Genomic DNA, 12111 nt, shown 5'->3' with positions numbered 1-12111 from the left:
CCACTGAGGTTGTTAGCCTGTTACTTAACCCTACAGGGCTCATAATAACAGCCAGTAAAAACTGTTAATTAGTAAGAGCATCTGTGGTTACTTTGCATAATCCTAGATGCATACAATAACTTACCACTGTGTATGCTAATGCGTTAGCATGGAGCAAAATCCAGAAATCATGACCCGGTTACTCAAGATAATCCACAGACCTTGTTGTGAGCAGTTTCATGTAGAAACTTTCGGTAGAAAGAAAATAGTTCCTACAAGAAACAGCTAACAGCAAATCTGGTTTGCCATATAGTCCCATTATATTCAAAAAAGGCAGACATCTCTACGGCCGATAAGCTCAGCAACTCACACCAAAACAATCTAGATGGATAAATAGCACTACAGGTAAGAGGAAAAATATGTATTTTTGATTTTGGGGTGAACTGTCCCTTTAAAGTCATCAGATCGTAACACTGAAGCTTCTTCTACAACATGGTGATCTACACGATTGTCTACTGATATAGTCGCAGTTGCGAGAAAGACGCAATTGCCGTTACTGCTCTAGGCAGGACAGTGTCACTGTCACATGCATCAGGACACACGTCACACACATACAGTCACACACATACAGTCACACACAGACAAAAGCAGCAGCAGTTTCAGTCCTCATGAGGACACACGCCTGCTTACGCACCTGCTTTTTTCCATTCCCGCTTTGATGCTCACTGCCTTTTTCTTTCTTGTCTTGCTTTTACCCCACCCCCCACCTAAAACAGCACAAGCTCACACCCTTCCTCCCTGCCCTGCCCTACCCTGATACACACTCTCGCTCAGACCGATCCACATACCACAGTTGACTAGGTCTGTCGAGTCAGGCTTTATTTTTCTCCTTTCCCCTCATCCCATCTGCAGCGGCTCCACTCAGGAATGTTAAAAGTGAAACATGACAGTTGCTCATTCTTCTTCCTCGCCATTTTCCCCTCATACATTTGTCTGCATAAGTGCATGTGGAACCGGAACACATGGCTTTTGCAGTACTCTCAAGAGACACTACAAACGACGTGATTGGAAGTTGGAGACAGAGTGTACTCTCGTAGAAAGCAGTCTCTGGGTGTGTATGTGTGATCGTGTGCACTTGTGCATGTCTACACGTCCCACTTGCTCCACTCAGACAGCAGCTCATATTCCCCTGACTCATGGGTGCCACAGGTGGTGCTGGGCTTCTGCTAATATAACCAGAGCAATAACACTAATAGTTTACAACCCATTCAGAGATGACTTGTGTGCACCAACATCTGCTGCTTTCTGACGGTGTTGCAAATGAATTCACCCTTGTCTCTTTGTGCCAAGTATTGTGCGGCTTAGTGGTAGAGCGGGTCGTCCACCAATCGGAAGGCCTGACTGATGAGCAGCTAGCACCTGCCATCAGTGTATGAATGTGTGTGAATGGGGTAAATGTGATATGTCGTGTGAAGCGCTTTGAGTAGTCGGAAAGACTAGGAAGGCACTATACAAGTACAGTCCATTTACATTATTTGGCTGTCAAAGTAGCTTTGGGCTCTCGGCTCTTGTTTCTTTGTCCTTTCTCGGTATAAATCAGATCCCTATTGCTCTCTGTAGCATTGTGTGATGGATGTACCCTATTGAGTTGGCTTTCTGTCCCTCCCAAAATGGCTTAATAGCTCTGACCTTGGATAAGGTCTCTGCTCTCAATGCTAAATAATTCAATAGTACAGAGTGACTGTCTGAATTGCTCTTTCTTTCTGCCTTGCAAAGACATCACCACACTCTCTGTACCTGGACCAAGTCTCAGGGAAGATCCGCAGTGTGTTAGGCTGATCAATTTTGCATGGTTCCTTTAGGAGTGGAGCACTCTTAGCCATTTAATCTGAAGCAGCACAGGCAGCAAGGTGCCGGGTGTAGAGCGTCTTATGGAGGAAGGCGAGGCAAATGAGGACAGAAGAACAGGCCACAAGGTCATACGCCTGTGTGGAGACGAAGTTGTCTCAAACTATGAATAATTACAGGGAAAAAAGTATGTGGCTTAGTCATAGGATTGTGACTTGTACAATGTAGACACTGTAGACACTTCTTGCCCAGAGGACTGAGTTAAAAGCATCATGGTCACAAGAGTATGACTATTAAATGCAACAGATGTAGTTTTTGTTGGAGAATATCTTTTTTTCCCTAAAATCCCCATTTGCATTCCCTCCTAGGCTACGCCTTCCTGCTCTTCCAGGAAGAGACTTCTGTTCAGGCCTTGATCGACGCCTGCATCGAGGAGGACGGCAAGCTCTACCTGTGTGTATCCAGTCCCACCATCAAAGACAAACCGGTAAGCGGCAGACATTCGTGAAGTAAAATAAAATTTCAGTAGATTTATGTCCTCACATGTCCACCTTATTCCCTTGAGAAGTTGATAAGGAGGATCACCAAAGTTATTTGGATTCATCCTCTGGGGACCATACATTTCTGAACAAAATTTCAGGGCAGTCCATCAAATAGTTGTTGAGATTTTTCAGTCTGGACCAGTGGTGGACTAACCTGAACGAACGACATTGAAGTATATCACACACTACCTTCTAAATGACCACATTTTTCCTTTACGCAGGTCCAGATCCGTCCCTGGAACCTGAGCGACAGTGACTTTGTCATGGACGGCTCCCAGCCTCTGGACCCCCGCAAGACCATCTTTGTTGGGGGGGTGCCGCGGCCCCTGCGTGCAGGTAACTAATATGAATGAATCTTTTTTTTGCGATCCCCCAGAAGCTTCTAAATTGGCTTCATAACGTTGGCTGGCATGGAGCACAGAGGCTGGAGGCTATAATGAAAGTTCTCCCTGTGAGAACGCAATCCTCTACTTGGGTTTCCAGGAAGCGGTCCAACTGGTCGTCATGTTAAGAATTCATGGTCTAATGGAAGGCGCAGTCCTTCTGTTCTTGGGATAAACATCGCTGGCTTGTCTGCAACGTGACCCCTACTAATTATACCAGCAGTTTGAGACTGCTGCTCTGATGAATAGTTGAGTAGGGTAGATTTTTATATCAGTTATTAACAGCATCAATCACAAAAGTCCAAGTTAAACGTGTTTTTTTTTTTTTTTAAGAAAGGCTTTTAATTTGAGAACAAAAGAAATGCCAAAATGGTCTTAACTTACAAAAATTTCCAAGAGGACTGGCTGTAACACTAATCATCTCTCTCCCTCATCTTTTCTTCGCTCCTTCTCTCCAGTGGAGCTGGCTATGATCATGGACCGGCTGTACGGAGGAGTTTGCTACGCTGGCATCGACACTGACCCAGAGCTCAAATACCCAAAGGGAGCCGGCCGCGTGGCCTTCTCCAATCAGCAGAGTTACATTGCTGCCATCAGCGCTCGCTTCGTTCAGCTGCAGCACAATGACATCGACAAAAGGGTGAGCGGGTTCACGCACTTCATTCACAGTATCCTTCCTCTGAAAGAAAGCAGCGTCTCCACCACAGCTGAGGTTTTTCGCAGTCATTCCTATGGCATGCTGCAAAGCTGAACTCTTCTTGAGCCCTCTCCCATGTATCATAGCTTTTATTATAGCCGGGTTTTCAGCCAGCTGCTCAGCACAGCCTACAATAACGGAAGGCCAGGCCCAGCTCTGCAATCACTATGGCTGCCGGAGTCCCGACAGATGTTTCAAGTTGCAGACACACAGGGTTGGTTTAATTATAGTAGTTCCCTATACATGTATATTCGCTCGGGCTGTGCTGCAGCCTGGTTATTTTAGGCACATCGGCCAATTGCAGCGGGACAGATCGTGACCGAGAGAGACTGGTTGTCAGCCAGGAAGCCGAGCCTCTGCAGGGCGGGGCAGTCCACCCCACCTCAGCTATCACCAGCGATCTTCAGTGGGGGTTTAGGGTGTCTACATTATGACTGGAATTGGGTGGAATGCAAATAATGCTCAAAACAAGTTAAAGGAAATAACATTTACGAAAGCAACAAAGGGTGTGAATAAAGACGTTCCTTTTAATATCCAAAAATATTTATAACAGCCCTTTGAACCAGTTAATTGACGAGGATTTTTCATCTTAAGCTGTTACTTTTTTTTTTTCTCTCCCAAGAATCAAGTCACCTTCATAGTTCTCAGCAACAAAAGTGATTTAATGTTGACAGAATTAACACTTAAAGAATGTATATCCATTGCAGAAAGTGGGGCACATCCTTGAGAATCACTGTTAGTTTGAAAGTTTAAAGTTGTGGTATGGAACAAGGATGCCTCTTTTTGCCACTTTTCTTTCTAATTTTCTCTTTTCTCGCCTTGAGCATCACAGTTCCATTAACTGTAAATGGCTCTTGATGATAGGACATCGAAGCTCATTACCTGGCCAGCTCCATGTCCACTGAGTTGACATTGGTGTTTAATAGCATGGCAGCATTGCTGTTTCTACCTGACTTTCCTCTCATTTATCAGCTTAACTCTGTGACAACTACAGTGCAAAATCGTCTTGTGGATTTTGCACTGTAGTTGTCGCAGAGTGTAGCTAAGAGGGATGGTCTCCTACAGTTGTGGGATTTGATAACCTTTCATTTTGTGGCCACGCTATAACAAGGTTGGCATCCACCCCTGCCTACTCATGCACTGAGGCGTCTCCATGGCGACTGAGCTCCCATTTCTTGTCTCCCGGCTTAGTGGTCAAACTCATTTCACCTGCCTCAATCTAGCTTGGTTTTATTTCACAAAAATTGCACAGTGATCGCCTTGCATGGGGTTTGTGGATAAAGGCTTGAAGGAGCTAACGCACCTGCATCGCCATAGCAGTTTAACACATTTACATACTATACTATATTGTATTAGTCTGGCATGAAGAAGAAGATACCAGTTAAACAGTCCACCTTTTTTCTAAACGTAATTTTATTATAACAGCGAGAAGACCTGTTTTACAGGAATTATCCTAGATCATTTCACTTGCTTTGTGAAAAACAAGGTTATTTTTTAGAGTGAATATGAGACTACAATACTCAAATTGAGACTACAATACTTGAATAATTAAAATTACAATTTTCCAAAAGGCTAAATGGCACATTCTGCCATCATAGTCTGAACTCATATAACACTTCACCACAATGCTACTGTAACTACACAACATCAGTATCTGTGGATGAGAATAAACTTAAACGCCACCTCTCGTTCTCCTTCTTCCCAGGTGGAGGTGAAGCCGTACGTCCTGGACGACCAGATGTGTGATGAGTGCCAGGGGGCGCGCTGCGGGGGGAAGTTCGCCCCCTTCTTCTGTGCCAACGTCACCTGCCTGCAGTACTACTGCGAGTACTGCTGGGCCAGCATCCACTCGCGAGCCGGCCGAGAGTTTCACAAGCCACTGGTGAAGGAGGGGGGCGACCGCCCTCGACACGTGTCCTTCCGCTGGAGCTGAGGGGCGGGGGGGTGTCACGAGTCAGCCCTGCCCCGGTGAACCCACGCCCGACCCCTAAAAACCTCCTGCACCCCTCCTACCCTACAGGCCGGGACAGCGCTGCAACCCCCCCCCACAGCCCCACCTACTCCACCCTGCTCCCCACAAACACCTCATGAAAAAAGCAAAAAGGATACCGTCAAATACATGGGACTTTCTTCATACCATACGGCTCTGAACTCATTGTCTAGTGTTCCCCTCTGATAAAGCATTGCGAGGAAAATAAATGCGAAAGTCTGTCAGCTTAGAATTTGCACTTTGGCACAAAATCTCACACACACAGGATGGTATGTTAGACGCCTGGCTACTTTCAGTTCCCCGTTCTGTTGACTGGGTGGTGTGGTACGTCCTGTTGGACCCCCCCCTTACTAAGACAGAGGTGGGACCATAAAAATATTTAAAAAGTATATATTTTTTGTTTTGTACCTATCTATACATATATAGATAATTTAAATTTTATGTAAAAGGAGCATGCACTTATTTTCAAAAGCTGTAGTTATATTGCCCCTAGTGAAAAATCATTACCAAAGGCAAATGAAATTAATGCATACAGAAAAGCTAAATAGGTGGCATAAGATGTAGCAAGATTTAACACCTATCCAGTAGTGTGGGCCCGTATCGCCCAGAGTAAAAGTAACACGGCTATATTCGCTCTCAATTTTGACTCTGAAAATATTAATACCTCATATGCGCAATCGGATTAGTTTGCTTTCGATTTCTAGGTCTTTATTTTTATAATAACATTATTTTTTAGTGTTATGTAAATGTAATGCTGCAATAGCTTTGCTGCTAAATCCATGGTATAAACAGATACCATAAGTACTTTATTCAGGCTAGGGTGTAAAATAATAACAGATCTAGAGAAGCACCTGGTGTTGGAGAATGACGAGCTATCATAGGGGGAGGGGGCGCCCCTAGACAACGATGGCTACCTTTGTGGGGGTCGGGGTGGGTCGCCCCTAACTGCATGTTTATTTCAATCAGGTTGCTGCATGCAATAGACTTTCAGTATCATGTCTACTATTCGATTCTGCCCATGTTTGCACAACACACTATAGACGTACGTTCGACTCGCACGAAACTGGACAGAAACAGGGAAGACTGGTCAACGGAGTCGCGCCGGCTCCGCGTCGGGCTGACAGGCCACGCCACAGGGCGGCCAGAGCAGATGGTTCCTGCACAAACAGGCAGTGAACACATCCAGGCGACGGGGGGGAAAAAAAAAACAACCTTAATAATCACAAATCAAATTAAATGTAGGATTACCATTTAAAACTGTCTATGATAGGTGAAGTACTTTTTTGCAGTGATTGTTGATATAATTGTGCAATTTTTTATACCGTATGTAGTTAGGTCTGAGTATGCCTAGAACTGTGATTCGCTTTAACTGTCGTTAATGTCCGACATAGAAGTCCTGTGAAACTTCATAACTAGCGTATGCACACGTATATATGTTCTCTTGTACACACACACTTGCACCAGTATACACAGAAGCCTCTCGACACACACGAACACACACACACACACACACACACGGACGGCTGTCTTTCTTACGCACACAAACAGGCCTACAAACACAGAGTCTGATCTGAAGAGAAGACGCAACAATGTGAGCTTAAACTGAGAACTAAGGTCTTTTTGGTTTTGTTTTTTTTTTGTTTTTTTTTTTAAAAATTTGTTCCACCATTGACAAAAGCGCACGTTTACGTCCCAGAATGCAACCAAAGAGCTCTTGTGTTCGACTTTTAACACGCGGCACGAACAGCCGCCTGCAGAGGAGGCTGCGCCGCTCATTGGGCCTCCTGCAGAGGAGCTGAAGGTGCAGTCGGTTAGATGAGGAAAGAGGGCAGTTGGGAAGAAGAATTTTGGGGGTGATAAAATGAAACATTGAAGCTACTGGAGACTTGAGATTGATAAACTTAGCTGTGCACATGCTCGAGCTACATGGCTGGGGTTGGGTGGGGTGGGGTGGGGGTGGGTGGGGGTGGGGTGGATAACATTGCCAGAAGATGCAGATGTGCAAGCTGGGGTTACCATATTTATCCAGATTTTTTTTTTTTTTCCTGCAAAGCTTGAAGTAATGGACCTGCTAAAAAAAAAAAAAAAAAAATGGTGGACATGTATATCTTTTTAGTTTTTATCAAAAGGTTATAGTGCGCAGTTCAAACAGGATGGGGTGGGTGGGGAAGGGAGGAGGTGGCGTTTGGTAGTTATGAATGCAATGCATAGAAACTTAAGTATTGGCTGCTGAAGACAGGGTGGCTCTGGTTTGGGGCTAGGGGTGGGGGTGGGGTGGGGGCCCAAGTTACACTGGTTTTAGCAGTTTTGTGGACAATCCGATCGGGATCCTACATCATTGCAAGTTAATGTGTGTCGTCCCCTTTTTTTTTTTTTTTTTTTCCCCGGTCCGTGAGTTGTGATTGTCCCGTGCTGGCGCCCCGCAGTCCCTCTCCTCTGTGTTCTTTTAGTCGCAAACTGTTTTTTTTGCTTTAGGATAGATGTTTTTGTTGTCCAAGAAAAAACTAATTGAAACTAAACAGAAGATACTTTTTTACTGATAGAAAAAAAGACTTTAAAAAATAAGAGGCTAACCATGAGTAATAATAAGTATCCCAATGAAAGTGAATTCTGGGTGTTTTTGTGACATTTCTTTCCCCACCCAGACAGGTTTTCTATGTTTGTTTCTTCTCTATGATAGATATTTGTTATGCACTACTCTTTGTATCTGAACAGTTTTCGACGGTCAGCAGTTCTTTTTGTTAAAAGACAAAAAAAAAAGACGATAAAGCGTGCTTTCTGACTGACAAGATCTTTTGCAATACCTCAATTTTGAAATATATTAGGAGAGAAACTGATATTTTCTAAGTAAGTTTATTCAGATGAAAAAATATATATTAATTTAATTCTTCAAGAGAAATGATTTAACAGATGGTTGATTTTTTTATTTTTGTCATGCTTATTTGCTTTTATTTTAAGAATTTATTTTTTTGAAAAAGACAACAACTGAAGGAGCTAGAGCTTTATAACTAATATAATGATGTAGTTAGTGAGAGTACAGTCTACTTTATTACAGTGGAAGTTAGGGTGAGTGTCCCACTGGTCAAATTGGTCGAAAACATCAGAGAAGAGCTCTTTAGGAAAAAAAAAATCAGGTGCTCAGAGAGAAAACTGAACATATTTCCCACGTTTTTGTATATTTATAATCAATCATTTACTATGCTGACCAGAGTTGTGAAAGAGATCTTCTGTTCATTATTTTTTTAAGAGAAGTTTTTTATGTTTCCTAAAAGTATGTGCTCCCTTTTTTTTTTTTTGTTTTGTAAAAAAAAAGCAACGTGACCCTGATTTGTTAACCTGACATCGACGGGAGAAAAACAAAAGGAGACTTGTGAGAGTCACTGAACAGCTGGAGGTAGAGAGACAAGAATGTTATTTTTAACACAAAACAGACACAAGTGTTTTCACCTGTAACTTGATCGGAAGCCCCCAAGGTGCATCAATTGACTGGTGGCCTTCTATTCACGCAAGACTTGAATTAGTCCCATTTTTTTTTAAGGCTAAGAACCTTGATTCTTTGTTGTAATGTGCAATACTGTTTGTACTGTTTGTAGAAAAGAAGAAAACAAGAAAAAAGAGGCATAAATCTTTATTGCAGAATTATTTTCATTGCAAGCATTGTGATTCACTAAAATCATTTTCTACTGTGTATTTACCTACTCTACCTGCTAGTACCTTCCAGTAGTAATGTAGCCTTTGTACTGAGAAATTTTCATTATTTTTAGAAAGTTTTGCTAAAAAAGAAAAGAATTTAAACATATTTACATATTTTCATTTTTATTTCGTATTTTTCTTTACAGACTTATTTCTCAACCATTAATAGTTATTTCTGGGGGAGACTTTTCATATCTGGTCCTTTTGTCATTAATATTATTTTGTATTTTTACTTGGAATAAATTAATTTTATGATGCTAATTCTTTAAAAGTTAATTTTATTTTTTTTGTTTTTTCATTTTTTGAAGCTGAAAAAAAAAAACAACCTTTGTAATATTGTTACTAAAGTGTCTCGATTCTTGAAATGCTAAGCTTTGTGTGTTAACTCGCTGATGTTGCTTACATTAGTGTGAAAATGATCTACGGAGAAAAAAATAACTCGTCAAAACAACAGATTGGTGGTTGGTGATGTTTAAGTGATTCGCAATGTAAACAAATGAATGGGCAATAAAATAAAAATGGCAGAATGGAGCATACATGCAGTATGTTGTGATGTAATTGTGGAAGATGGACAACACCACTGACCATTTACATTGCTTCTGCTACTCCAGTACTCCTACTACTATCCCCACTAACTCTACAATAACTCCTCCTCACTTTGTGCAGTGGAGAGCAACATTTCTTCACATGTGAAATATTCAGCAGCTCCTCCTAAAGAAACAGCCATGTCACATGTCGTCCTCTTTCTCATAACTTCGGTCCCTGCATAGTGCACCAGTGTGATTGTATTTAAGTATGAATGTAAATGATAAGAGATGCACTGTATAATATACGAAGTTTGGGAAGAGCATGTATCGCTGTAGAATCTTAATTATTCATAGGAGGCAATGGTCTAAAAGTTTCTTTTCTTCCCAAACTTTTGGTTTGTTTCTGTACTATAATTTTATTTTGGCAAAATCCTACATTTCCCCTCCTTATCTTCTGCCTTAAAAGAATAGCTTGACATTTTGGGAAATACATTTATTAGCCTTCTTGCCAAGAGTTAGATGAGAAGATTGACACCACTCTTGTGTCTGTTACTACGCTAAATATAAAGCTACAGCCAGGAGACTGCACCTTGGCCTAGCATTAGCACCCAGCCAAGAATTAGTCTGGCACATAAACCCCCCCCCATAAAACTACATCTCGTAGTTTTTACACTTCGATTAGAAACAAGATCTAACATGTTAATCAGTGAGCTTTAGAGGTGCTGGTAGACAAATGTTTGGACACAGCTAGGCTAACTCACATCTGTTCAATGTGAAACTACAGCCAGCACCCAGTTAGCTTAGCATAAAGCCTGGAAACAAAGGTAAACGGCTAGCCTGGCTCTGTCCAAAGGTATTAAAATCCACCAGCACCTCGAAAGCTCAATTATTAACATGTATCTCGTTGGTTTAATCCAAACAAAAACCGAAGTGTAAAAACAACACGTTGCAGTGTTAGGGGGGTTATGTGCTAGACTATTTTTTGGCCGGGAGTAGTGACTTCCTGAAGTTTTGTCCAAGAACAAGTCCTTCATATTACCCCTATGACAGCGCCATGTGTCGTTTTACACTCCGGTTTTTGTACGAATGTAACAAACGAGATATAACGTGTTAACTAGTGAGCTTTAGAGGCGCTGGTAGGCTGATTTTGTTACCTTTAGACAGAGCCAGCTGTTTCCATTCTTTATGCTAAGCTTAGCTAACCGGCTTCAGGCTCCATCTTCATATTTACAGACATGAGGGTGTAATTGATATTCTCATCTAACTCTCAATAAGAGAGCGAAGAAGCGCGTTTCCCAATATGTCAAAAACATTTTCTTTCATTTAGGCTGATGTTCCATTTTGAAGTGTTTTTGACGTCCCTTCCTGTACGGTCTATATCCAAAAAGAGACTCCAACGCTCATGTGAGAATGTTATTTCTGGCTGGCCTTTTCTACCAGTTTATACAGCTGAAGCTAATACCAACCCCCCCCTCTTCCAGGGCTCAGTATTATTCACCACCATACCACCAAGTATTTATCTATCTCCTGGCCTTTTTTTTTTTTTTGCTCTTTCACTTAAAACTATTTATACCTGAACTGTAACACAAAGTGTATGTGCAAATGAAAAAGAAAATGAATTGGATGATGGTAACCATTTTATATATTCCTCTATAGATATACGTATGTATTTCATGTAACTAGACTTGGATAGTATACTGTATATTCACTTCTGCTTCATGGGCGTTCTCTGGGTAGGTAAACACTGTAGGTCTCGTCATGTTGTGATCTCAAATTAGATGAAAAAAAAAAAAAAAAGACTGGTAGTGTGCTTTTTTCCACCAACATCCCACTACTTTTGAAATGTACATTTGTTGTTTTTTTCCCGTAAGGCATCTGTGCTTATTTTCTAGGTTTTTATTTCCGGACTTGAACACTGGTTCTATCTTGGCGAGGCTTTTTGAGATTGTTGACTTGGTCTGAACTTTTTGCAGTAAAACTGTGATTTGAAAACATGGAGCTCAATGCTGCTAATGCTTACTACTGCTTCAGAGTTTGTAGTTCCCACCTTAATTTTTCCTTTTTCTGTACTAATAAGCAAATCTTATTAAACGTAGTTGTATGACGCTGTGAAACTTGTGGTCTTTGGCATGGCATCCTCTCCCTCATCTATCTCTGCCCCCCGGTTATGCACCAGACCTTATAAAAGAGCTGACCAGTACCAACTTGCATTACGCACATAGCCTCTTACTGTCTTTATAGTCATGCATCTGTCCTTTGAGCGTAATGGAGTCATTCTTCAGATTCAGATGGTGAAGCACACAAAAGATACATAATGAACAGTTTCTCTAAACAAAATCTCCCCCAAAAAAGTCCATTTAGTAGCGGTTCTGGAGCTTTCCATCAGATCACGTGATCTTCACCTGCAGATGCAGTTTGCCCAGTTGTCATGGAAAGAAAGATTAAGGCTAGC

General features: G+C 41.8%; 1 protein-coding gene across 9 annotated transcripts in view; it reads left to right on the top strand.

Annotated features, from left to right (window-relative positions):
• The window catches only part of cpeb3 (cytoplasmic polyadenylation element binding protein 3), a 45720-nt gene extending 33952 nt beyond the window's left edge, over nucleotides 1–11768 (top strand). For all 9 annotated transcript variants that reach the window (XM_044215212.1, XM_044215214.1, XM_044215213.1 and 6 more), the window contains 4 exons: nucleotides 2196–2314; nucleotides 2591–2705; nucleotides 3211–3392; nucleotides 5155–11768. In XM_044215212.1, the coding sequence (XP_044071147.1) occupies nucleotides 2196–2314; nucleotides 2591–2705; nucleotides 3211–3392; nucleotides 5155–5382 (644 nt within the window). In that variant the 3' untranslated portion in view covers nucleotides 5383–11768. The remainder of the gene's footprint in view (nucleotides 1–2195; nucleotides 2315–2590; nucleotides 2706–3210; nucleotides 3393–5154) is intronic.
• Nucleotides 11769–12111: the final 343 nt, after the last annotated feature.

This window comes from Siniperca chuatsi, linkage group LG11, assembly GCF_020085105.1.
Source record: "Siniperca chuatsi isolate FFG_IHB_CAS linkage group LG11, ASM2008510v1, whole genome shotgun sequence".
Classification (NCBI taxonomy): Eukaryota; Metazoa; Chordata; class Actinopteri; order Centrarchiformes; family Sinipercidae; genus Siniperca; species Siniperca chuatsi.
The sequence above is the reverse complement of the archived record's forward strand: the minus strand, read 5'-3'. Positions and strand labels throughout refer to the sequence as shown.